The sequence below is a fragment of the Rattus rattus genome, chromosome 4, assembly GCF_011064425.1.
Source record: "Rattus rattus isolate New Zealand chromosome 4, Rrattus_CSIRO_v1, whole genome shotgun sequence".
NCBI classification, from domain to species: domain Eukaryota; kingdom Metazoa; phylum Chordata; class Mammalia; order Rodentia; family Muridae; genus Rattus; species Rattus rattus.
In genome coordinates, this window is record NC_046157.1 from 42,509,732 (window position 1) to 42,534,214 (window position 24,483).

Genomic DNA, 24,483 nt, shown 5'->3' on the forward strand with positions numbered 1-24,483 from the left:
GGCTTACAGGAACTGGAGCGGGGAGGGGCCTAAAGTGATAATAAATGCTGTCTCACACAGGTCTGAGGTCTAGAAGTCTGAAAGGAAGGTGTGGGCAGATCCATGTTCCCTTTGGGAGTTGCAAGGAGATCCTTCTCTTGCACTCGGAGCTTTGCTGGCAATCCAAGGCACTCTGTGGCCTATAAGCTAATCACACCCCTCACATCTCTACCTTCACCTGGTGTTCTCACCAGGCCTCAAACCTTACATCAATTCATCGTTTTAAGGGCTCATCCTATTCCAGTATGACTTCATCAGACACAATTCTATTTTCAAAGAAGAACATAGCCCTAGGGGACGGGAGAGATGGAGAGATGGCTCAGTGGTTAAGAGCACTAGCTGCTCTTCTGGAGAACCCTGGTTCAATTCCCAGCACCCATAGGACAGTTCACAACTGTCTGTAACTCTAGTTCTGGGGGATCTGACACCCTCACACCAGCACGAGCGCACGCACAAACACACCACACACACACACACACACACACACACACACACACACACACACACACAAATTAAAATCATTTAAAAAGGAAAAAGACCTAGTCACACCAACACACTCACAGACCTGGAGCCACACAGCTGGGAATCAGCACCTCCACACTGGTGGCTTGGACATCTCCCTGACTGATCAACTCACCTGAGAGGAACAGCTCCGGGGAGGCGGGTGTGAAACCGGAAATGCGACGCAATTTGCTCATATGAGTGTAAATGCCAAGGAGTCTATTTGAACATACAAACTGGCAAGTTCTACAAGCAAACCCAAGAGTTGTAAGTCTGTTGGATAAGCACATGCCCATAGGGTACACTCTGCCCTGCACAGTGCTGGCAATGCTGAGATATCTGCTTTGTCTTCATTTTCCCAACCTCCTTGCAGGTCTTTCCCTCACATTCTATCTCCTGGCTAATTGCAGCACTGGTAACTGGCAATTGTAGTGGCTCCTTTCACATCCATTTCTTTCCTAGGGATTTTAAGCTCTTGGGGTTAGAATGTGTTGGGTCGGGGTTGGGGATTTAGCTCAGTGGTAGAGTGCTTGCCTAGAAAGTGCAAGGCCCTGGGTTCGGTCCCCAGCTCCGAAGGAAAAAAAAAAAAAAAAGAAAGAAAAAAGAAGAAGAATGTGTTGTGTTGGGTCCCTATTGCCTATAATTTCTGAGGAGGCAAACATGAAAATGAAAAGCAACTGGAGGACAGCAGCATTAGTAAACAGGCGATGTAGAGGGCAGACGTTGTCTAGAATTACCATCAGGTAACACATAAACTGTGAATAACGAACGGTTCATCAATTCTAAGGAGGGGAAGGAAGCCCAAACTTAGCAGGACTAATAAATATATATCAAGCACAGGGCAAAATCTGCATATAAATTATAAAAAGTATAGTTATGCCAAGGGGGCTGTGGATCGATACATGCAGCTTCATAAAGTGTCTTGTTTTATATTATAGAAGGAGCACAAGTTTCAAAGCATATACTTCCAGGAAAGCTACTGGTTGTTCCCATTGTCTGCTTCTAACTCCCCCACTGCATTCGGACTCTCACGCTTTAGAAATTGGCAGTAAGAAATAACATTTCTATCATTGAAACTCCCAATATGAGAGGATATTAGCATTTTAATCATTTTCTTATAAGAACAGGGGTTAAAAGAGAACTATTAAGGTGCTATATATAAATCCCAGGTCCATGTTTAACGCATGTTGAATTTGCCCATTATGAACTGCCAATATAGAACTGCTTCCCTAACTACATAGTCCTCAGGTGATATATAAATAAATATACAGATCACAGGCCTTAATTCTGATCAAGCCAGCTCCTACAGCCTTGACCATCTTATCTCCAAAGGGGCTTGACTTTGAACATTATTCTGACTTTAACTCTGAGCAGTTCTCAGTCCTACAGGACAGTGCCTAAAGGGACCTTTGACAGTGCTTCTGAGATGCTGTCCCCACTCTCCTACCTCCCAGCAACCCTCTTTCTAGAATTCTGCTCTTCAGAGCCGAATTTCATTCAGATATAGAAGAGCCCAAGAAAGTAGGTGCACATAAAGTCATTTCAAAACAGGGATAACTTGAACTATATATGTGTTTATCTGTGTGCATGGGTGCACATTTAAATCATTAAAGAAAATGAAATTGTCTAAGACATAGGGGTCTTGGCAGCCCAGTGGAAATTTCAAGGAAGAGTCATTGACCTAGAATCACCTAGCTAGGAAGCAGCTACCTAGTTCATATCTGCTGTTATTCGCTGAGGAATAACTGAAGAAGCACAATATTTATGTCATGTAGTCCAAAGTGAAGTCAGCCTCTTATGAAGAAACAAACAAGGTGAGTGGGGAGCAGCACTTGGTAAGTTCAGCCTGAAAGGCTTTTCAGGAGGAAGGTAAGTTTTAAGTATCTGAGTGATTGTAGCTGCAATGACTGGTACAAGAAGGAAAATTATAAAGCTAGGCAGTGGTAGTGCCTGCCTTAGTCCCAGCACTCCGGAGGCAGAGGCAGGCAGATCTCTGTGAGTCTGAGGCCAACCCTGGTCTACAGGACAATGACTACATAAAGAGTCACTGTCTCAAAACAAACAAAAGAGTGAAGTTGTAATACTAACAACAGTCGACAACATGGATAGAGATGTCTGAATACGTGGTAGAAACTATGCTAAACTGCTCATGCATTTTGTTTTCAATCATTGTAACAGCTGTGATGTGGCCCTCACTTCCGATCAACAGGTAAGGAAAGTAGGGCTCTAAGAAGTTAGGCAGCTTATTCAGTCAGGAAGCAATAAGCCATGAGGTCAGGACTGAGAAAACCTTATAATCTGCATTGGATGGGAGAGTGTGAAGTCAAAGAAAAGGCCTCCAGCCTTACCACACACTCACCCCTGCCCCCCCCACCCCCGCCAAGCCCAGGGAATTCGGTGGCTCTAGAGTCAAACCCAAACACTGAAAAGAAAATCACGTGCCACCGTGGACTTTGAAAGAGAAGTTTTTAAAACCCTATAAAGAAATTATGCTAAAGAATGAATGTTTTGTACCCGGGAACACTGGTGTTCATAGGCAGGGAGAGTGCTTGGACAGATAAGGTTTATAAAAATATGTTTCTTTTACCATGAATGTCAAAGAGCCCTGCCCACCAAATTTGAAAAAAAAAAAAGGGGGGGGGGCTTTTGTAGTAAAAAGTCTGTCCTCCAAAACATTCAAAATCCAAAAACATGCATACTATACACTCTACATTCAGACAACAACACAGTCTCTAACAACCCATTTTTTTAAAGTTGTAACTTATTTATAGGGCAGATGCAATAAAATAAAACTAAGTAGGGCTGGAGAGATGGCTCAGTGGTTAAGAGCACTAACTGCTCTTCCAAAGGTCCTGAGTTCAAATCCCAGCAACGACATGGTGGCTCACAACCATCTGTAATGAGATCTGACGCCCTCTTCTGGTGTGTCTGAAGACAGCTACAGTGTACTTACATATAATAAATAAATAAATCTTAAAAAAAAAAACAAAAAACTAAGTCATTTGACCTTTACTTGAAATATTGGCCCAAATAGCAAGTCACTTGAAAGCAGTGTCCTTTGTAAGATCTATTTACAACAGAAAAGTTTTAAAATCATTACTCTGTTAAAATTACACATTAGTTCCTCTTGAAAAAACAGCTAAACACACCACTGGAAGGCCTAGATCTTTTTTAAAAAATTATTTTATTTTATTTTTCAAACAGGGTTTCTCTGCGTAGCCCTGGCTATCCTGAAACTCTCTGTAGACCCGACTGGCCTCAAACACAGAGATCCACCTGCCTGCCCATGTTTCCGGAATGCTGGAGTTAAAGGAGTGTACCACGAGTGCCTGGCATAATTTCACTCTCTAGTGTGTATATTTGTCTATGTGTGGTGCAGGGGTTGAACCCCATGTCTCACACATGCTAGAAAAGTACTCTTCCACTCAGTCACATTCCTAGATATAGTCAGTCATCCATAAATAGGGGTCCATCAATCTACGATTTCACTGAGCTCCCAGTTTCATCCCAATCCCTCCCAAGCGCCCCCTAACCCCACCAATCTCTCTCCAGTCCGAGCTTCCTCCTCTAGCCGTCCATCCGGCCTTGTCAGCTTTGCTAAGGAGAGCTTTTTATGCCCCGAGGTGCTAAATATGTCTCACACTAGGTAAGTATTACCAAATGGGTATCTAGGAAACAGTTGAAACTTGATAAGCGATGAAACTGTGGCCTAAGAAACTGCTTGGGGGAAAGAAAATACATGAAACTATGAATACAAAGCTCTTAATTTTTTTTTTTTTGGCTTCATGCACGTTATGAGACCCAAAGTTTGAAACATGGGCTCAGTATGGTGTCCATAATGGCCTTAAACTTTCAATGTACCTGTCTCACCCTCCAGAATAACCGTGAGGATAGACCTGAGTCACCGTGCCTGCTAAGATGTCTCATTCCTAAAGAGCCATTAACTTTACTATTCACGTTGAGGGCGCACTTACGGGCCTCACTAATGCAGCCCCACACCTGAGTAGCCCCACACAAATTGCCACGGATTGGGAATTATGAAGCTGCATGGACAGTTTGCTGCACATGAAAAGAAATGTCGGAATACTCACTTGCTGGCATCTGCGTGCCCATCTCTCCCAGCATAAGTACACTGGAATTTTCCAGAAAAAAAAAGGATACATTATTTTCCCCTACTCTTATAGTTTATGTTGTTGTTGTTGTTCTATTCTTGTTTAATGATTGTTTTGGGTTTTTTTTTTTTTGAGATAACTCTTTTATGTACTCCGAACAATCAAGTTCTTAACTCAATCTTACTGATTGATGTGGAAAGGTCCTGCCCACTTTGGGAGGTCTCATCCCTAGGTGGGTGGTCCTGGACTGTATAGGACAGGTCCCTGAGCAAGCCAGGGAAGCCAATAAGTATAATTCCTTCACATTTTTGTTTCAAGGTGCTTTTAGAGTTTTCCTCAGTGGTGGACTGTCACCTATAAGTCAAGTGAATTCTTTCCTTTCCTTGGTGCTTTTGGTCACAGTGTTTATCCCGGCAACATAAATCAACCTAGAACATTTGTGTTGTCTGTCAACTGTTTACTGCCTCTACGTGTTTAACATAGTGCTGTCCTCTCGAACAGAAAGGAATTCTAGCTTTTACGCTCCTTAAATCAACTTAAAGAACAAGAATGCAACATTGAGCATATCAAGGACTCTCAAAAGCGATTCTTCTCTCTAAAAACGAGGTCAGCCTTTTCCAGAGAGTAATAATCAGGCCACATGAGATAATCATGTGATAATCAAAGGATAACTGAAAGTTTACCGGACGTCTGAGCGTTACTAATAAACCAGTACTACTGCTAAATCAGAAACAATAAACCAAGATCTGTGCACTACCCTCACAATTCCAAGACCATGTCTAGAGAAGAATGAAGAAGGAACTGCCACAGATACTACATTTCCACGACAACGGGACAAGACTTCTTCTGTATGACGGACCCAGATGACAGAATACGAAGAGGACAGGAAACAGACTCAGGGAGGCTCCGGCTTCATGTTATTTAGAGTAGTGTCTCTCTCAGCAGCCGCTGTCTTGCTCTGGTTTTCAGTTATGACTTAATTTGAATAGATAATTAATTTCTGGTATCTGTTTTCACATGTTCCCAGCCAACCCCAAAGGCTTCACAGAGACATGAGATACTCAGTCCACACAACAGCTGAGAAACCATCGTAATGGCATTTTATGCATGGACGTGAAATTAAGCCAACATGTGAAGTTTTTTTTCCCAGAGGCTGTGAGGAATACAGTGCAGGTTCTCTGCGCCCTGGCCCTGTGGATACATACATCTGTGCACTGGGCTGGGATAAAAGAAGAACTCGGTGATTGCCAATGAATAAGCCACCAGAGGCTGCAGTGCTGTGCAGTGGGGGTTGGGGTGGGGGACATGATCACTGGGTAAAGGCAACTCTGATGAAGCACCTCCAGCTACCACAAAATGTGTCCCCCTTCTGTATCGTGAACTCCACTTCCCACTCCACGCTCTGCCCCCTTCTAGGGCTACACATTATCCAGCCTCTCTTCCTACCGCACGGCCCTGAACCTCTGAAGTTGCTGTTTCCTCTTCCTGGAATCCCCTCCCTCTGCTCTCTACTTTACTGACTCTTCCCACAACCACATCTCACCCACTGCACCACTTCAGAGGCCGACTGCTTTCCTCTGCTCCCCTCCATCTCACCTGCACCTCAAGGCATCATCCCTACAAAGCCACACCCGGTCCATCTGAAACACGTTTTCCACGTACTGGGGCCTTTCCTATTGTCTCTGATTCTCTCAGTGCTCTACTAGGACATGGGGTTTTCTGTTTTTGTCTGACTCTACACCATACACCCCTCCATCCTCCAAGAGCATCTCTTGTTATACAGACATATCAAGTTATATTTATTGTTTGTTGTGGTTTGCCCTGGCGTTATCTGTATTCTGATGCTAATTCCACTACAACAACAATAGTTCATGAAGAATGCCTGTGCAACAAGTCACCCCAAGATTCAAGATTCTTTGCCTTGCATCCTAGGGTAGCTCCCTTCCCCCTCCATACGGACTCTAGGCCTACTTCCACAACCTGGACATCAGCAATGACCTTCCAGCTTTGGGGGAACATCTAGCTTTCCTGTATGTCATCTAGAGGCCTTATTTCTCACCATGTTAAAAAAAAAAATCCTTCCATTCTTATGAGATAAAAACCACATAGATGACTAGAGTCTTCAAAGTGTTTACACGCTACTGAAAAAAAATATTATGTCATCTACATACTTTATATGGGAGAGAATGGGAGAGAACAGGACCTTTCACACCAGCTTTCAATATTTGCTATGAGAAAAACTTCCTAAGAGCTGGTTGCCTTCCTCCTCCTTTTTCCTCAACTTCCTTCCACAAAAGGATATCCCCTGGCATCTGATCGGAAGTGTGGCGAGCAGAGAGAGCCCAGCAACTCTTACTTTGGGTGACCAAAGAACAGAAATTCAGACGCAGGAGAAAACAGATCCGTGTTCTCTCACCCTCGTAACTTCTCTCCCAGAATCTCTTCCTTAGCCTGAGGGAACAGCAGTCAAGTTCTTGATCAACTCTGAAGTGACTACAATTAGAGGTGTCAACCATCAGGAAAGAGTTTCTGCCACCACAAAAAGTGAGACAGTCCTGCTTCTGACACCCCGATATGGAACCATAAAAAATGACGTATATAATGCCCCGTGTGCTATTTTGTCCCACATGCCACGCTTGCTGCATGTCCTAAAATACAACTTTTGGAACCAGTTCTCTCTCTCCACCATATGGGTCTCGGAAATCAATCTCAGGCTTGGTAGCAAACCTTTCCCACACTGAACCATCATCTCTCTGCCTCTTGTACATTTTCAAATCATAAGGCCTAACTCAGAACTGTGATGGAATAAGCCATTATCCACAGCAGTAGGCGTACACAAGAGAAAGGTTCATTTTCTTGTGAAGCATGAGAATGGATCTCTGAAAGATTACTGACAGGCAAGACATAGACATAGCTGGCCTCTGAAGGAAGTAGGAGCTTCAGAAAAACCCTATTTTTTAGGAAGCCACAAAGTTCAGAAAATAACCCACTGGAGACAGCGACGTGATAGAACATCCAGGGGTTCCTAAAAACTCTGCAGAAGATAAAAGCGAGAACGTTCAAGGGTATTCAATGGAAAAGGCACCAAAGCGTGCAGACCAGGAAGCCTCTCTGGAACGAACGGTAATTAGAAGGAACCACCAGTTCAGGCTGTAAGTGCTGTGTCTGTGTGTCTACGTGTGTGTCTATGTGTGGGTCTGTGTGTCTGTATATGTATGCAAAGATATAAACAAAGAATGGAAGAATTTGTGATGACTTCATGGTATGTCATCTGTAAGTCTTCCAGAAAGGTGTAAAACGGTAAGAGACAGAATTCATTTCACAGGCTTCATTACAACTCGACTTAGGGAACTCTCCCTTACTTTTAGCTTTAAGATCGAGCTAAAACTTTTGTCTCAACGTTGCCGGGAATACTAGGTGAAATGACATGTAAGAACATACCAGAGATCAACTTGGGTGCGCCATACACACTCCGAGTTGCTGCCCCACCCCATCGCACCCGAAGTGGACATCATCTCAAGGCAGGTTAAAGCGATGTCCCTGCTCTGTAAAGATTCGTAACGTCATGAAAGCCATCTGGAATGTGTGTGGTGGGCTGCTGATGTTATCATAGAAATGTAGGAAGCAGGGCATTACTCATGCGTGCTCCACAATGTGGGACACAGAAATATCTCCCACAGAAGAAGAAGGCTGTGGAATTCAGCTCTCTGCCACTGAGTTCTGGAATGAGAAACTTGAGAATTACAATTTCACAAAAGATGGACTGATGCATTTCTCCTGCATTCTTCTGACGGGGCTTCTACTCTGTGGGTCTCACATTCTTTTTGTATTGATTTCAGACAGAAATAAAAAAAAAAAAAAATGGTGCCTGCCACAGGTCTCCTGAAATGTTTCCACAACTGCAGTTCTATTTAGTTGTACCGCTAACCCCTCAAGACACAATGGGATCTGCAAGTGACATCCAAAGACTATGTTTTTCAAGGAAAGAGCTATTAGGCAATGAATGACCACTCTGCCTGGTCTGTCTTAGCCTTAGCGGCAGCTTGGAAAAACAAACCAGAGTCATACAGACATTTCTCACAAAAGTTCCTTGATCCCAAGTCGCCATTATCTAGGGTGGCTCTGAAGTAGATGGATGGCCTTATTCAAAGTCAAACTATCTAAGGAATTTTTATTTTTGTGTTTTCTGGTCTCGATTTCAAAAGCAATCCTTGGTGACACTTAAAGCCTTGCTTGATCAGAGCCTCCCACATATTTCACATCAATAAAAAGATAGATAGCTCCACGGTCAGAAGACAGAAGGGAAAAATGGATTGGAAGACCTGGAAAGTCAAGTAGGCAGGGTAGCCTACCAGAGGCCACCGTGACAATCTGAGGAAGTGGTGAAGAAGGCTGAAGGTCAGCAGGACAGGACACTGGCGTCACTGAGGACCTGCTATTTTCTAAACCATCCCCTATTCATGGTATTAAGGTGTTTCTCTTAAAAACAAACTTGACATCTGAATTCGGAATCTGCATGGTTTCTGCACCTACTATGTCCTTCCTGTCCCCAACCCCACACAATTTTTAAACATTACCTTTAAACAAAATTCTTCACACCCCAGTCTGTCCTTCTCCCAGCTTCCTCTGAATATCCTAAAAGGAGCTTCGAGTTCCTTTAGTTTCTAGAAATCGCTTTTTATAGACCTTATTTTTTTAAGTCAAAATAACAGTACCCAAGAAAGGGGCTTTAGTCCATGGGAGTTCCCGAGGCAACGACCGCAAAATAGCAAGTTTCTTCTCACTTCTCTTAAAAATTCACAGCAGCCAAAACTGCCGTTTTCTCACTGTTGCCCTACGGTCCAGGTCCAAACAAACTGTCTCGGTATTTGGTTCGGTTTAGTTTTATTGTACCAAGGAGGATTTCTTGGAAAACTCCGTAGGTAAAAGAGAACCTTCCAGACTCATTCACCCCTCCTCGCTTACCGACCCTTTCACAAACAATGGTGAGCGAGGAACCATGCTCTCCTGTGGGCCTCCCACCGCACAAATCGGGGACGACCAAGGAGAGGAGAGTTCCTGCGCCCCTGGGCGCTACTCTCCCGGGGTCCTTCCTAGCAGCTCCCGGACCCTACAGGAGAGTTCCCGGCCGGTCACCCCGCACACCCGGTTGGCTGGAGGGTCTCAGGGCCCTGAGTCTCCTGCACCGCTCCGGGGGCTGGCAGAGCGCGCAGAGTCCCCTTCCCTACTTCTCAGCGGATGCCGAGTCAGAGTGTCTGGGCTGCACCCCCAAACCCCAAGCTGGGTGGGGAACGCAATCTTCCCCGCACCCCTAGGCAAGCAGAGCCGCAGCGTGACCAGCCGCAGAGAGTTACCTGCCGAGGCCCGAGCGTGGCGACCGCAGAGGCGTGTGCGGAGCTCTCCGCAGCGCGCTTCGGTCTGTCCCGCGGCGTCTGCCGCATCGGGTCCCGAGCAGGCAGCGAGCGGAAGCCTGAGCGAGCGGGGTGGCAAGGACACGATCCCTTCCCCCCTGATGTGGCTGAGGAACGGAGCGGGGCGCTGTGTTGCCCGGAGCCTGAGACCGCCACCGTTCCCCTCAGAGCCCTCTGCGCCCCGCTCCGCGTCCCCGGCGGCTGCGTGCGACGCTGCGGGAAGCTCCTCCTTATTGCTGGCGCCAGATGCTCGGCGGCCGCCGCCCCCAAGTTCGCGCCGAAAGTGCTGCCCCGTGGCTGCCCGTGGCTGCCCGTGGGCTCGGAGACCTCCGGGACGGCAGCCGCGCTCCCTGGCTCCTACCTTTAGGGCGGGTGGTCACCAGCCTCTCGCACTGGCTGGGAGTCCCAGACAGGAAAATCACTGCGAAGGGAGGGCTGGGAAAGGGCGGCGGGTGGCTTCAGGACAAGGTAGGAGGATTGATTTCCAGAGCCAAGAAGACACTCCCATCCTGCCCCGGGTTGTTGGGAAAGCTGTGGGAGCAAAGGCAGGGGGCTGTGAGGAGCTTATGGGAGGCAGAAATCAACAGAGTTTGGTCTCAGCCTGGACTGTCTGTGACATCAGACACAGCGGGTATTTTGGTCTCTAGCTGTAAGGGAGAGCAGCTCACAAAGCTGCTCAATTTCCTGACTCCGGTCTTCAAAGACAAAAGTGTTAGGGGAGTAACTGTAGCCATTTAGTACATTTTATATCTTTAAAAAGATCTGTTACCTCAGGAAGAATGAAGGTGGCACTTCACTCCTTACCCACTTCCTTCCTTTACTTCCTTCCTTCTTCCCCCCCTCTCTCCCTCTTCCCTTTCCCTTCCTTTTCTTCCTTCTTCGTCCCTTCTCTCCCTTTCCTTTCTCTCTGTAGCTTTCACTAGGAAAAAGTTCCTATTAAGAATGCCCTCATACTTGCATAGCTCTGGGTGCTTTTTAAATTTCAGTGTTTGTCAAACAATCCATTGTTTAGCTTTTGATTCACAGCCCCAGCCTTTGGGCTCTGGTCAAATATTCGCATGCAATCAAATGACCCCCAGGAGAGAAGAGCTACAGAGTGGGAGGAGAGGAGCAGAGTGTAATTCCATGCTGATGATGGTGTCAAGTCCCGCAGCAAAGCCCTGCAACTGGGATGGACCTTCTGGCATTTTTCTAAATTATGCCAGCGGCCCTAGGAAGTTGCACTTGTTTTTCAATCCAAATATAGAAAGGGCTCAGGCCATTCATATTCTTCACCCTTTCTATAAATTACCTTTGACATAACTCACACAGATTTTGTAATTGGCTCTTGGGACACCAGGGTAGTCCAAAAAAAAAAAAAAAAAAAAAAAAAAAAAAGTCCTGGAATTTGCTCATCGAGATAAATTTTCTGGAAACCTACCAGAAACTTTTAGAGTTTCTGCTGAGGTCTTTCATGCTCTCTCTTCACAATCTTCAAAATAAAAACCTGCACGTTGCTTTATTCCTTCTGATCCCCTAGGTTTAGTCCGCTCCATTTGTTTTTGGCAGCACCTTCCTGTGTAATCTAGGCTGGCATGGAAGCCTAGGTTCCCTTCCTTCAGACTCTGCAGTCCTGGGTACCGGTCTGTGTAGTGGGGGTGAGGAGGGGCATTCCTAGACTCTACTTCGTTTTGCTTTTGTTGTGTTGTTGCTTTTATATACGGCCTTTTTATCTTGCTGGGTAACACAAGCTGACTTCTGACTCATGACAATCCTCCTGCCTCATCCTTCCAACTGCTGATATTACATGAATATACAATACTCCTAGATTTGTGTGTGTGTGTGTGTGTATGTGTGTGTGTGTATGTGCACGTGTGATTCACCATGTGGTTGCTGGGAATTGAACTCAGGACCTCTGGAAGAACAGAGAGTGCTCTTAACCTCTGAGCCATCTCCCTAGCTCCATTGCCTAGATTTTTACCCTGCAAAGAAATATGTTAAGGGAGGAGGCCAGGCGCTGCTCTTAGGTAACCTCTACGACTTTTCATATTCTACAAAGATTAAAATATCCTGCTCACTTGCCTTGGACTCCTCTAACCTCTTCCACCAACCTCTAGGTCTAAAACTACATTAGGATTCACAGCAGTAGCAAAATTACAGTTAAGAAGTATCAACAAAAATAATTTTATGGTTAGGGTCACCACAACATGAGGGTTACAGCATCAGGAATGTTGAGAACCACTGGTCTGAAAAAAAGGATCAGGAAGCTGGTATCTCTAATGCAGCTCCAAATAGGGTGTGCAAACATGTCCGATCCAAGCCCAGCCTTTTGTAGCATCATTGATGGGAAGACTTTCTGCACCTATGAGGGGAGACCTACTTTGTGAGTGCTTGCATTACGATAGTTGTATGAGAGCACAGATGACCAGCCCCAGGACTAAAAATACCCAAAAAGTGACAGTCCAATTCTATAACACATTAACTTAGTAATTTTTAAGAGTTTGCTTCTTAAACGTTTCTCAAAGCTTGGGTGTTTGAGTTTTGTGGAGTTGTTTGTTTGTTGTTCAGACCAGGTCAGCCTTGAACTCAAAAGGTCTGCCTGCCTCTGACTCCCACGTTCTGTGATTAAAGGCATGAGCCACCACCTAGCAAGTGGTTCAGCTTTAAATAATATCTCCTTCAAGGCTTCATGTAACCCTTCCACAGCGTAAGTGAATCTCCTGTCTGTTCCATCATCTAGCTGTCATGAGGTCTTATCTCCTGTGAGCACTTGTTCCAAGGGCTTGTCCTTCTCAGAAAGAATAAGACACAGTGCCTAAATCATCTGTATTGTGACTTATGAGTGTGACTACAATGTGGGAAAGGTATACGTTTGCAGGTTCCAATCTCTATGGGAGCCCCATATGTTACCAAAGTCTATCAGACCAGGTCGTAACTATACTTATGCCTGCATACATATCTGCTGTAATTTTGCCAGTTTGAAGATTTACACATAAAAAAGGATATTGAATCTATAGGTGAAGTGACCTTTTTACTCTGTAAACAAGATTCTCCAGCATTGTACAGTCCAAGCACAGTTTCACAGGTTATAATTATTTAGTCTCAAGAACCAGATTTTCTCTCCTTCCATAAACAAGAGAATGGGCCCAACATTCCCCACACACATAACATGGGGTTGGTAGGAACTATAATCAATAAACAGGCAACCATTGCTACTTAATAGCCAATGGGTTAATATCCAGAAAATACGAAGATTCGTTATGGGTCCGTGAAAGATAAACCGTAAAGACACAGCCTTCATAGTGAGTAATTCATATAATTAATAAAATGGCTCACAAATGTGCAAAATTCCCAGTGTTCTTTTAATGACACTTATTTTGTATGTGTGTACAAGTCCTACGCGTGGGCATCAGCGAAGGACTTAGGGGAGTGGGATCTGTCTATATAGATCCTGGAGATCTAACTCAAAGTCGAGCTTGGCTACCAGTAACTTCATCTACTGAGCCGGCTCACCAGCCACCTCATACTTGCATAGCTCTGAATGCTTTTTCAGTGTTTGTCAAATAATTCATTGTTTAACATTCAACTCACAACCCCAGCCTGTCAAATACTCATAAGGCCATCAAAGGACCCCAGGAGAGAAGAGCTACAGACTTAGGAGGGAAGGAGCTGGATGTAATTCCGTGCTGACAGCGTGTCAAGTGCTATAGCAAAGTCCTTCGTCTGTGGTGGACCTTCTGGCATTTTTTTCTTAATTATACCAACAGCTCTAGGAGGTGTGTTTTGCTTGTCTGCCTGTACGTAAATTCCTTTCATGTAGACATGGTACATGAGGAGATCAGAAGAGGACACTTCATTGCCTGGAACTTGGGTTAAGATGGGATTTAACCCATCATGTGGGTTCTGGGGATCAAAATGAGGTCTCTGAAAAAGCAATAAGTGCTATTAATGTCTGAGCCACTTCTTAGTGTTCTTATACACCAAAAATGTCTAATAAAAAATTAAACAATTAGAAGTAAATTTTACAGAAAATAAGGATTCCTGAAGTCCACTTTTTTGTCAAAAAGGTATCATTAAAAATATTCACAGAACTATAAAGTGGTACTTCCTTTTGAGAGAACAATTTGGTGATTGCTCTTACATTTACAAGGTTACTTCAGGTTTAGATTTCAAATCCAAGAGACAGGCTAGGACTGAGGAAGATGAAGATAGATGGGGAAGAGTGTATCTCTCTTAGTGAGTGCCCAGCTACCCTGATGAACACAGGAACAAACTTTCTGGTTGCTGTGTGGCTTTTCCTCACAAAAACTCGGAAATGCCAGAGTCCTTTCCTAGAGTCAGAAGAGGGAGGCAATGTCCCAAACAGCGACACAACGAGGTGTCCTGCTCAGCTTTTATTCAGTTATGAAAAAGTTCTATTAGAACTATTAGAAGAGGGGAGGTGCTGGAGCCCCCTCTGATTTCTACTTTGGTTCCATGACTCATGTCCTTCAAAGTGTTAGAAATGCCTCTATGTTGAGCATTTACCTAGTTTGCTAATGCCTAACAGTAGTATCCTATACCTTTCTTTGTCTGTCATTGTAAATGGCTTCCAAAGCTAGGCTTACCCAGTTATGATGTTCCTTTGAATGTTTGGGTTTCCCAAAAAGTACCTATTGACTTTGTAACTAAAAAGGAAAAGTACTGTTTATTTCTTTATTCACAAAACATTTTTCACCTTAGGTATCTAAGCATACATCTGCTAGGAACATACCTAGTGCTTTTTTTTGTTTGTTTTTTGTTTTTGTTTTTGTTTTTGTTTTGTTTTGTTTTTGCTGCTGCTGCTTTTGTAACCATCAGTAGCAGCCTCTTCCTCTTCTTCCTCTTCCTCTCTCTCCTCTTCTTCCTTTTCTTCCTCCCCCTCCTCTTTGTTTCCTCTTCCTCTTCCTGTTCCTTCTCTTCTTCCTTTTCAACAGTCTCATGAAGCCCATATTGGACTCAAACTTATTATATAGCCAAAGCTAATCTTGAATCCCATATCCTCTTTCTGCCACCCTCCAAGTGCTGTCTGGGACTACAAGTATATTCCACTACTCAGGCTTTAACTTTTGTTAAGAAAGGGGAGTTGCTTGTCAGAGAGGACTAGACGTAGCTCATGTGGTAAAGGAGTGTGTGCAACTCTTCATCAGAACTTTGACCATGACAGCATTCTGGGTGTCTGCTGTTCTAAACCTTAAAATCAGAGAGACTCACCCATTTACAAACTTGAAGTAAATTTTCACAATACCTTATGTTTACCACAATACCCTTATCTGTCTTAGAAGAACTCCTGACGTGTTAGGAGATATTGACAGAATACAAGGCTGGCTGTTACGGGAGGGTCCATCAGAAACCATGGTTCATACATGTCTGCATCTCTCCAAGCTTCTTCTGTTACGTGTTAAGATGAAAAGAGGATGGTCAAAGGTCAAATGGCCAGTGGGGTCCAAAGATACCCTCGAATGTGAGCTAACATTTGCTATATTCCTATAGATGCTAGGTGGTTTTATATACATTACCACATGCAGAAACTTTATGGGCTGACTACCAATAGGGATCTATTTCCTGGTTGGTGAATAAGAAATTCTGAGAAGTTAACTAATTTACCTGGAGACCTGCAGCTAATATGTGTCACCACTGAGATGATAGCAGATTAAGTGTTAAGCCCTCCTTTCATACCCATGGCCTAATGTGTCTTTCTTTTCAACCAGTGATTCATATGAGAAAAATTAACGTTCATTATTCTGGAGTATGACAGGTCTGGAAAACTGCATTAAGTTGGCGGGGAATCCCGTAAAGCTCATATGACCTCTGATACACAGAGCCTAAGGTTATGGAATGAAATAGTTACTCATTTCTGGTTCCCTTTGTCCCGTGACCCGCTCTCCCAACTCAGAATGCTTTCTCCGAGGAGAAAGAAAACATAAATTAATATGAACGTCTTTTCCAGAACAGCAGCCACCCTTCCTCATAGCAGATTCAGTGCCCTCCGTCGTGTGTGATGCTGTGCTCAGCGTGGTTTCTGTTCTTAAGGCACAGTAGTAACTGACTCATCACAGAGAAGGTGAGTTCTTGGCGGCTCGCCCAGAAAGAGGAAGCCCAGGGCTTCAGTTCTCCGTCTCTACTCCTTCCTTACCTGTAAGTGTTCATTGCAAGATAAGACATGGATAAGAACAGAGGCAGAGACACCTGGACCCGTTTGTGATGGAAGGTGCCCTGCCCCAGCCAGGTTCAAAAGTAGAATCCTAACTCAGTGTGAAGGTATTAAGAGGTGGGGTTTCTGATCTGTAATTGGGCAGTGAGGGAGGAGCCACCACGCGTGAAATCAATGTTCTTGTGAAAGGGGCGCCAGAAGACTCCCTCACTCCACCGTGAAATGCAATTAGGCCGCCAGAAAGAAGGCGTTTCACAGGGCCTGTTTGTCACGGCCTCCTCAACTCAGCCTTGTAGCCTCCGGAGCGGAGCGGCAGGGATTATGGGTCAGTTGCTTGTAAGTTACCCAGTCTGTGATATGGTGCTGCATAATGGGATCCCAAACTGACCCAATACCCTGCCTGCTGTGAAAATCTGAAGTATAAGTAAGGAGCATTCAATCAGACGACTGTTTACTAATGAGTTGAAGGAGGAATCCGTTTCTTAGTTTTAGGTTTTGCTGTATCGTTTTGCTAACACTTGATTTCTTTTTTGTAGTCATTGCACCCCAAGAAGGATAATCTTTGTAAATCCGGAATAGTTAAAAAATGACTACAAACTGTGACAAGCCCAGTAATTAAGCGTTGAAATCCTGACATCTGAACAATTGTCTATCAGAGGGACAACATTTCAGTCTGGAAATTAATGAAATGCCAATACTGGGAATTTAAGTCATATCTCTAATTTTGCTTCTCTGGCATTATTCAGAGTCTCACTTAGACGTGGCTTAAGAAAAGGTTCGGGTAACTCTGCCCTCCCACACTTACTCTCTACCTGACATCCCTCCTAAGGTGCATTTCCAGCCATAGCAGCTAGCTACTTTGTTTAGCAAATCTTCCCCACTCAGTTCAGCATGGGCTTAGCAGTGTGTCAACAGGTCTAACACCCATCTTTTGATTGACTCTTTCTGCCCAGCCAGCCATAGAGTGACAACTCTCCATCCACCCCACTTCTCATGTGTGAAGTCTCTAGTCATCTTGGCCTTCCCTTCCTTTCCCCAAGCCACTGATTTATTCATCTTTCCAGTCATTAGCACACTTCGCACCCAGTCATTAAAGATATGCTTACCAGGTGCCTGCCGTTAGCTAGACACTGGTGTGCTCAGTGCCAAGGCAGCTAGAGAAGGACAGAAATCAGTTGCCTCCTAGAGCATGTGGTCAAAGTGCTAAAGACAGAAAGAGCCCCCCCTGTCCCCTGGTTGGTGATCCCTTATCTGCATTTCAATTGTGCTTTTTCTCACTTGGCATTCCTTTGCTTCCCTTGAAGCTTCCCTGCTAAGGTCCCACTCCAGAGTGGTGGGGCATTTTGGACTTGCAGTGGTATTTAGAGACCTACAGCTCACCTTTCTACTTCTCAGCCTGAGGCCAACCTCTTAAACACTCCCTTCTCTTTCCAGTTCTTTCTTTCCAGTTCTTTCTTTCTTTCTTTCTTTCTTTCTTTCTTTCTTTCTTTCTTTCTTTCTTTCTTTCTTCCTTCCTTCCTTCCTTCCTTCCTTCTTTCCTTTCTCCCCTCCCCTTTTTGTCAGTTCTACTCTAATTCCCCTCTCTTCCCCCACACCATTCTCTCTTGAATGCAACTCTCATTCTCCCCAAAACAAAGCCAAACAGTAGACTTGAGTGTTCCAGATTCAGTTCACCCGATTTGGGTTTTGAGATTTTAAGCAAGACCCCCACACACTGAGTTGACTCCTATACAGCTGAAAACTTTTCTTTCGCTCAAACCAAAAAATCACTACGACAGGGAAACATGGAAAGTTTGCATTACTTCCTTGAGATGGAGATATATTCACAACAGGGGTAGATGAAGCAACATAAAGATTTGAGACCAACTCTTGTAAATAGTCATCTGTCCACACAAGCCCAGGAAAGAAGCAAAGAGTGAGCCTTCACCAGACCTGAGGTGTCCACAGAGCAGGAGGTGGGTACTAGGGAGCCGGGTGACTTCCCAATAATCCTGGCAGGTAGGCATGACAGATAACACAAAACAACAAAAACAGGCGGGACACTAGATCTCAGTCAGACCAAAGCCACAGCAAGTCTCATGTGACAGACAGCAGGTGAGAAGGGGTCTGAAGCTTCTCACCAGAAAACCCTTGATGGATTGGGCCTGTAGCAAAGAAAATTATTATTAATAGAATTTTTAAATATCATAAAGTAGTAGCTCATTAACTTTTTGTTTCAGACTACCATTTCTTTCTTATCTTCTCTCTTTTTTTTTTCTTGCTTCCTTTCTTTTGCAGAACTTGAGCTCTATTATTTTGTTTTGTTTCACTTTTTTTTTTCCTTTTTTACTAAAGTTTCTCCTGGGAATATGAGAAAAATCATAGTCTGAGGCGCTCTGCTATGGGTTGTTAGTTCGGAAGGAGTCAACACTTGATTTTGAAATTGAGTAGCCTTTCCCAAACTGTGTCCTATTGGGAGTTACTAACTTGAGTTCCAAAAATAGTTTTGAGGCGAGAAAGATTGTGTTTACACAATGCCTCCAACCAGTGCACACTGCTAGAAACATACTGATAAGTTAAAAAAAAAAAAAGGTGACATACTCTAGGGATCTTGATCTAGGGGTCTTAATCAGATTCTCGGGTTCATTTTCTCTGCCAGTTAAAGAATCAAAGGGCAGGAAAAATCAGAAGCTCACCAGGTGCCAGCACAGACAGAATCAGCAATTGAAGAAAGGAATTTATGGGGGGAGAGGAGGAAACACACATGGACAGAGAAAAAGACCTGCTGAAAGCAGGGGCAGGGTAGGGCGGATACAGAAAGCCAAAAAGCCCAGTTTCTTCTCCACAGGCAAATGGATGGAATTAAGAAAAGATTATCCTGAGTGAGGTAATGCAGTCACAAAAGAACACACACGGTATGCACTGACTGATAGGTGGATATTAGCCCAAAAGCTCTGAATACCCAAGATACAATTCCCAGACCACATGAAACTCAAGAAGAAGGAAGACTAGTGCATGGACGCTCCAGTCCTTCTTAGAAGGGGGAACAAAATACTCACAGGAGGAAATACAGGGACAAAGAGTGGAGCAGAGACTGAAGGAAAGGCCATCCAAAGACTGCCCCACCTGGAGATCCATCCCATATGCAGCCACCAAACCTAGACATTATTGCTGATTCCAAGAAGTGCTTGCTGACAGGAACCTGATATGGATGTCTCCTGAGAGCCTCTGCCAGAACCTTACTGATACAGATGAGGATGCTTGCAGCCAACCATCTGAGTGAGCACGGGGACCCCATGGAGGAGTTAGAGAAAAGGACTGAAGGAGATGAAGGGGTTTCGACCCCATAGGAAAAACAATATCAACCAACCAGAACCCCCAGAGCTCCTAGGGACTAAACCACCAACCAGTGAGTGCATGTGGAGGCACCCATGACTCCAGCTGCATATGTAACAAAGAATAGCATTGTCTGGCATCAATAGGAGGAAAAGCCCTTGTTCCTGTGAAGGCTGTTTCCCCAGTGTAGGGGAATGCCAGGGTGTTGAGGTGGGTGTGGGTGGGTGAGAGGGGGAGCATCCTCATAGATGCAGGGGGAGTGGAGATGTGAGAGTGGGGGACCAGGAAAGGGTATAAAAGCATTTGAAATATAAATACATAAAATATCCAAGAAAAATAAAATTAAATAAAAAAGAACACACACAAACACAAACAAACAAACAAACAAACAAACAGTGTTGGAAGAGCTTTCCTCCCCTAATTTAGGGTTGGTCAGTTTGAAGAAAGCCAGAGGTTTGATTGTTGCATGGCATGTCTGAGCAGGCTTTGTCAATCCAGTCCATCAGTAAGAGGGGGGCTAGTAAAAGATAAAAAGCCTAAAAGCCTTTGGTTTAAGCCAACGGTTCTCAACCTGTGGGTCACATATCAGATATCCTGCATACCAGATATTCATATTACTATTCGTAACTACCAAAGTTACAGTTATGAAGTAGCAAAGAAAATAATTCTATGGCTGGGAGTCAGCCCAATATGAAGAACTGCACTAAAGGATTCCAGCATTAGGGAGGTTGAGAAGCTCTTGTTTAAGCTGCCAGGAGGGTAAGGAAGAAGCTGGCCACCTTTATTACCTAGCCATGGCCCCTCTCCTTGTCTGTCTGCTTTCCAAGGAGTCTGTAATTCCCAGGCTCGCAAAAGCAACAGTAAGGAGGGGGCTTGAACTTCACCTACCTTTAATTTAAGCACCGCTGCTCTCCTCAGGGACATGCTATGCTAATTGTTTCTTTTTCGGAAACAAACCGTTACATAAAATAATTTTAAAAGGGGGGAGGGCGGCAATGGGGGGAGGATGGGGAGGGGAACACCCATAAAGAAGGGGAGGAGGAGGGATTAGGGGGATGTTTGCCCAGAAACCGGGAAAGGGAATAACACTCGAAATGTAAATAAGAAATAATCAAGTTAATAAAAAAAAATAATAATTTTAAAAAGAAAAGCGGAAAAGAAAAAGTTTTCTACAGATTTGATTTTCTGTATATCCAATTACATAGAGAGTTTGGAATCTTCTCAAGAAATCAGCCTCATTACAACAGATTTCACATGAAAGTCACTTCCTGAGAAATAAGTTTAGAGATGTACTACTGAAAGGCAGACTTGGGAAGCCAAGTCCATTATCAACCGTTACTTGTTGTTCCCGGAAACATGTATACTACCATTCCCTGATACTTTATTATGCTAACCATTTAATATCATTGGTCATTATTTTAAGTTGTTTTAGTTCAGAATTCATAGAATAGATTTTTGTCCTGGTTCAGATTATGGCATGAACAACCTTTTCCTCGTTTTAATTGAAGTAGCCTGTGCAAAAATTCTTTAATTTTTTTTATTATTATAACCAAATTATTATAACAGACCTTCTTTTGGCACTAACCCAACTCTACTTATTTCCAGACAGTTCTAATGGTATACTAGAATGTACCAAGGTTAGGAAAATGGGATTCTGGGTATACAATGGTTTCATTCACTCATCCATATTTATATGAGAGCATGCCTTGACAAGCTACATAGGATAAGAAGATTCAGATCACAGATACCTGCTTTTGGGATTCTGTTTGCAGCATGTGCTGTGTTGGGATCAGAGAATGCAGTGGTCATCGGAAGGTTCCCTGCCTCAGTGGTGCTAGTGGACCAGCAGGCATTGCTGCCCACCCAGATCAGTGTAATAAGGCATCATAAATTGGATGATACAAACAATTATTCTTACGGTTGCAGAAGCTTGCGTGTCCAGTGACACCAGTCCTTAATCCCAGTATTTGGTACTCAGAGACAGGCAGGTGTCTGTGAGTTCAAAACCAGCCTAGTCTACATAGTGAGTTCCAGGCCAGCCAGGGGTACATACTGAGGCCCTGTCTCAAAAACAAACTCATGGCTGTAGACGCAGAGGAATTAGATCAGGAGATGGGCAGACTGAGTGGTTGCTTCTTTCACACAAGGAACCTTCCCCATCCTCAGCCATGGAAGGGACAAGGTAGCTTCCTGAAATCTCTTCTGCAACGACAACAATCCAGAGGGTTCACCCCATAGTCTAATCGATGTCCCAAACCCTTGCATACTAAAATGGTCACTTTCTCACATTTGAAAATATGAATGGGGGTGCAGATATTCACACTAGGATAGGCATGCATGCCGGCAGTGCTGTGATTATGAAACATAGGCATAAGATACTAGGAAAAGAAGAAACAACCTTTTGATGGTTTCTTCTCTGTTCTCTCTCTCTCTCTCTCTCTCTCTCTCTCTCTCTCTCTCTCTCTCTCTCTCATGACTTTTACCACTGACTTACCTTTGCTTAAAATAAAGCTTGAATGCTTTGTTTTACTTTACTTATTTTTTCACCCAAGGATTGTGAGCCATTGGTGAAGTTGCTCACCCAAAACACACTTGGAACTCTAACGGTGACCCAGAATGCCAAGCGGTCTTGTGTGTGTCTTGCGCTTGGTAGTATTTTAATAACATCCCAATCTGCATGTCATACCCTAACACAACGACAGAGACTTGAGTTTCAACCTCTGCACTAGACAAGTTAAACCAATGTTTACACGAGCTGACAGGGTATATTTAGCCCTGGTCAGGGTTTCTAATTCTGTAGGACCGAGGTATGACCGTTGCGTTTGCATTTGCCCTGAAGTTGCTGATGTAGCAGGTGTAGAGGCAGCAGTCTAAGAAGCGGTGCTTTAAGGGATTAAACATTTTTTTCTTTTTTTGGATATTTTCCTTATTTACATTTCAAATGTTATCCCCTTTCCCAGTTTCCCCTCCAGAGACCCCCTATCCCATCCCCCCTCCCCCTGCTTCTGTGAGGGTGCTCCCCCATCCACCCACCCACTCCCTTCCTCCTCCCTGCCCTGATTCTCCTGCTTCTGTTCCCTAATGCTAGGATTAAAGGTATGGACCACCACCACCTCACATAGATTGTGCGCTTACAAAAATAAAAATGTTATTAAAATGACTGGTACTTAATTTTAAGAAAATGAAATACCTTCCTGTTTACATTTTATTCCTAATATAAATGAACAAAGAAATGGTATTCTCATTCTTAGAGGAGAATTGAGCTGCAGAGTTCTGTGTAAATGTGGAACATTAAAGTCAAAAGTCCGGGGGTTGGGGATTTAGCTCAGTGGTAGAGCATAGCAAGCGCAAGGCCCTGGGTTCGGTCCCCAGCTCCAGAAAAAAAAAAAAAAGTCAAAAGTCCATAGTGTAGTCTTAGGTAATTCATTTAGCCCTGGCATTCCCCTACATTGTGGCATGGAACCTTCAAGGACCAAGAGACTCTTCTCCCACTGATACCCGATAAGGCCATCCCCTGCTACATATGTGGATGGAGTCATAGGACCCTCCATGTGTACTCTTTGGTTGGTGGTTTAGTCCCTGGGAGCTCTGGGGGGGTCTGGTTGGTTGATATTGTTTTTCTTCCTATGGGGTTGCAACCCCCTTCAGCTCCTTCAGTTCTTTCTCTAACTCCTCCATTGGGGACCCTGTTCTCAGTCCAATGGTTGTTCTGTATTTGTCAGGCTCTGGCAGAGTATTAATCTACCAAATTAAAGTCACTACCAAAAGGATGCAGATGAGATAATATCTCTGCTGTAACGAAGAAAACAGGGCTTAGGATATTTATAAAATGCAATTAGACGAGGTAGACAAAGCCAAATTTAATATTTCATATTCTCAACAGCCAAGATTGGTTAAGTCAAAGACCCAAGCTTCCTTCGACTACAGGTGGTCAAAATTCAGAAAGTTAAGATGCATTATGTTTTGACTGGAAATAACTCGTTTCTCTTCCTCATACATATGTGTTTTAGGGATTTGGGTTAAAAGGAAAACCTTTCTCCTTATCTATAACAGATAAAATGCGATAATTTGGAATAAAGCTGGTCTGAGGTTCAGGGAGTGTTTATTTCTTGTATGTGGACCTTAAGGATCTGCTGTCTTAATCTTGGGAAGCAAATTTCCTGCAGACGGTGCCAGTGGGAGAAACATGGGCTGGGATAGTGTGACAACCCAGGAGATCTCAGTAGTAAGGGTCAGAGGCTGGGCCGCTTTGTAAGAGAAAACCCCAGCAAGCATGGAGACATCCTCCATTTCCCAACTCAGTAAAGGTGTGCATTGTCCATGGGCTGTATCGACGAGGAAAACCAGAACCTGATCTACAGCAGCCGTGCCCTGAGACCCTCCTGCAGCTTCAGATAACAGCACAGCTCGGTGCTTCCCAGCAGCACCATTCGGCTCTCACAGCTCTGGAGGTGAGAGGTTACAATTGCTCGTCTGGAGGCTACCGAGATGCGTGTGCCCTTAGGACACATCTTTTTATACCCTCAAAGCCAGAAGCACAGTACCTTCATGTCTCTGTCACTGAGGTCAACTCCTATTTCTCTTAAGAGGACTTTGTGATTACATTATCCACCCAGGTAATTGTCCCATTCCAAGGTCTTAAACTTCAATCACTTCTGCAAAAGTCCTTTGGCCGTGTAAGGTAATGTATTCATCACTTCTGTGGGCTAGGATACAGACATCTTTCGGAAACATTTTTCATATATGTATTTTCATTTTTTTCTAGCAAAAAAACGGGCTCTTCCTTGTATAGGTTGCTGACCAAAGCCTTCATTTTTGTCAATACGAAACTATTGGCTCCAGAGATCCTTGACACATAAACTTTAAGGCGGCCTGGATTTTTCTCCAGGCTGGAAGTGAAGATCAGCACCAACTTGAGCTATCCTATGGCAACCACTGTCTTTGTCGTCGCTGA

The 24,483-nt window shown here is 44.1% G+C and overlaps 1 protein-coding gene across 1 annotated transcript in view; it reads right to left on the reverse strand.

Moving 5' to 3' along the window:
• Positions 1-24,483, reverse strand: part of LOC116898329 (ESX-1 secretion-associated protein EspK-like) — an 85,357-nt gene that overhangs the window by 6,586 nt on the left and 54,288 nt on the right. Inside the window, exon 2 of the mRNA XM_032899660.1 lies at positions 10,007-10,420. Coding sequence (XP_032755551.1) covers positions 10,007-10,420 — 414 coding nt within the window. The remainder of the gene's footprint in view (positions 1-10,006; positions 10,421-24,483) is intronic.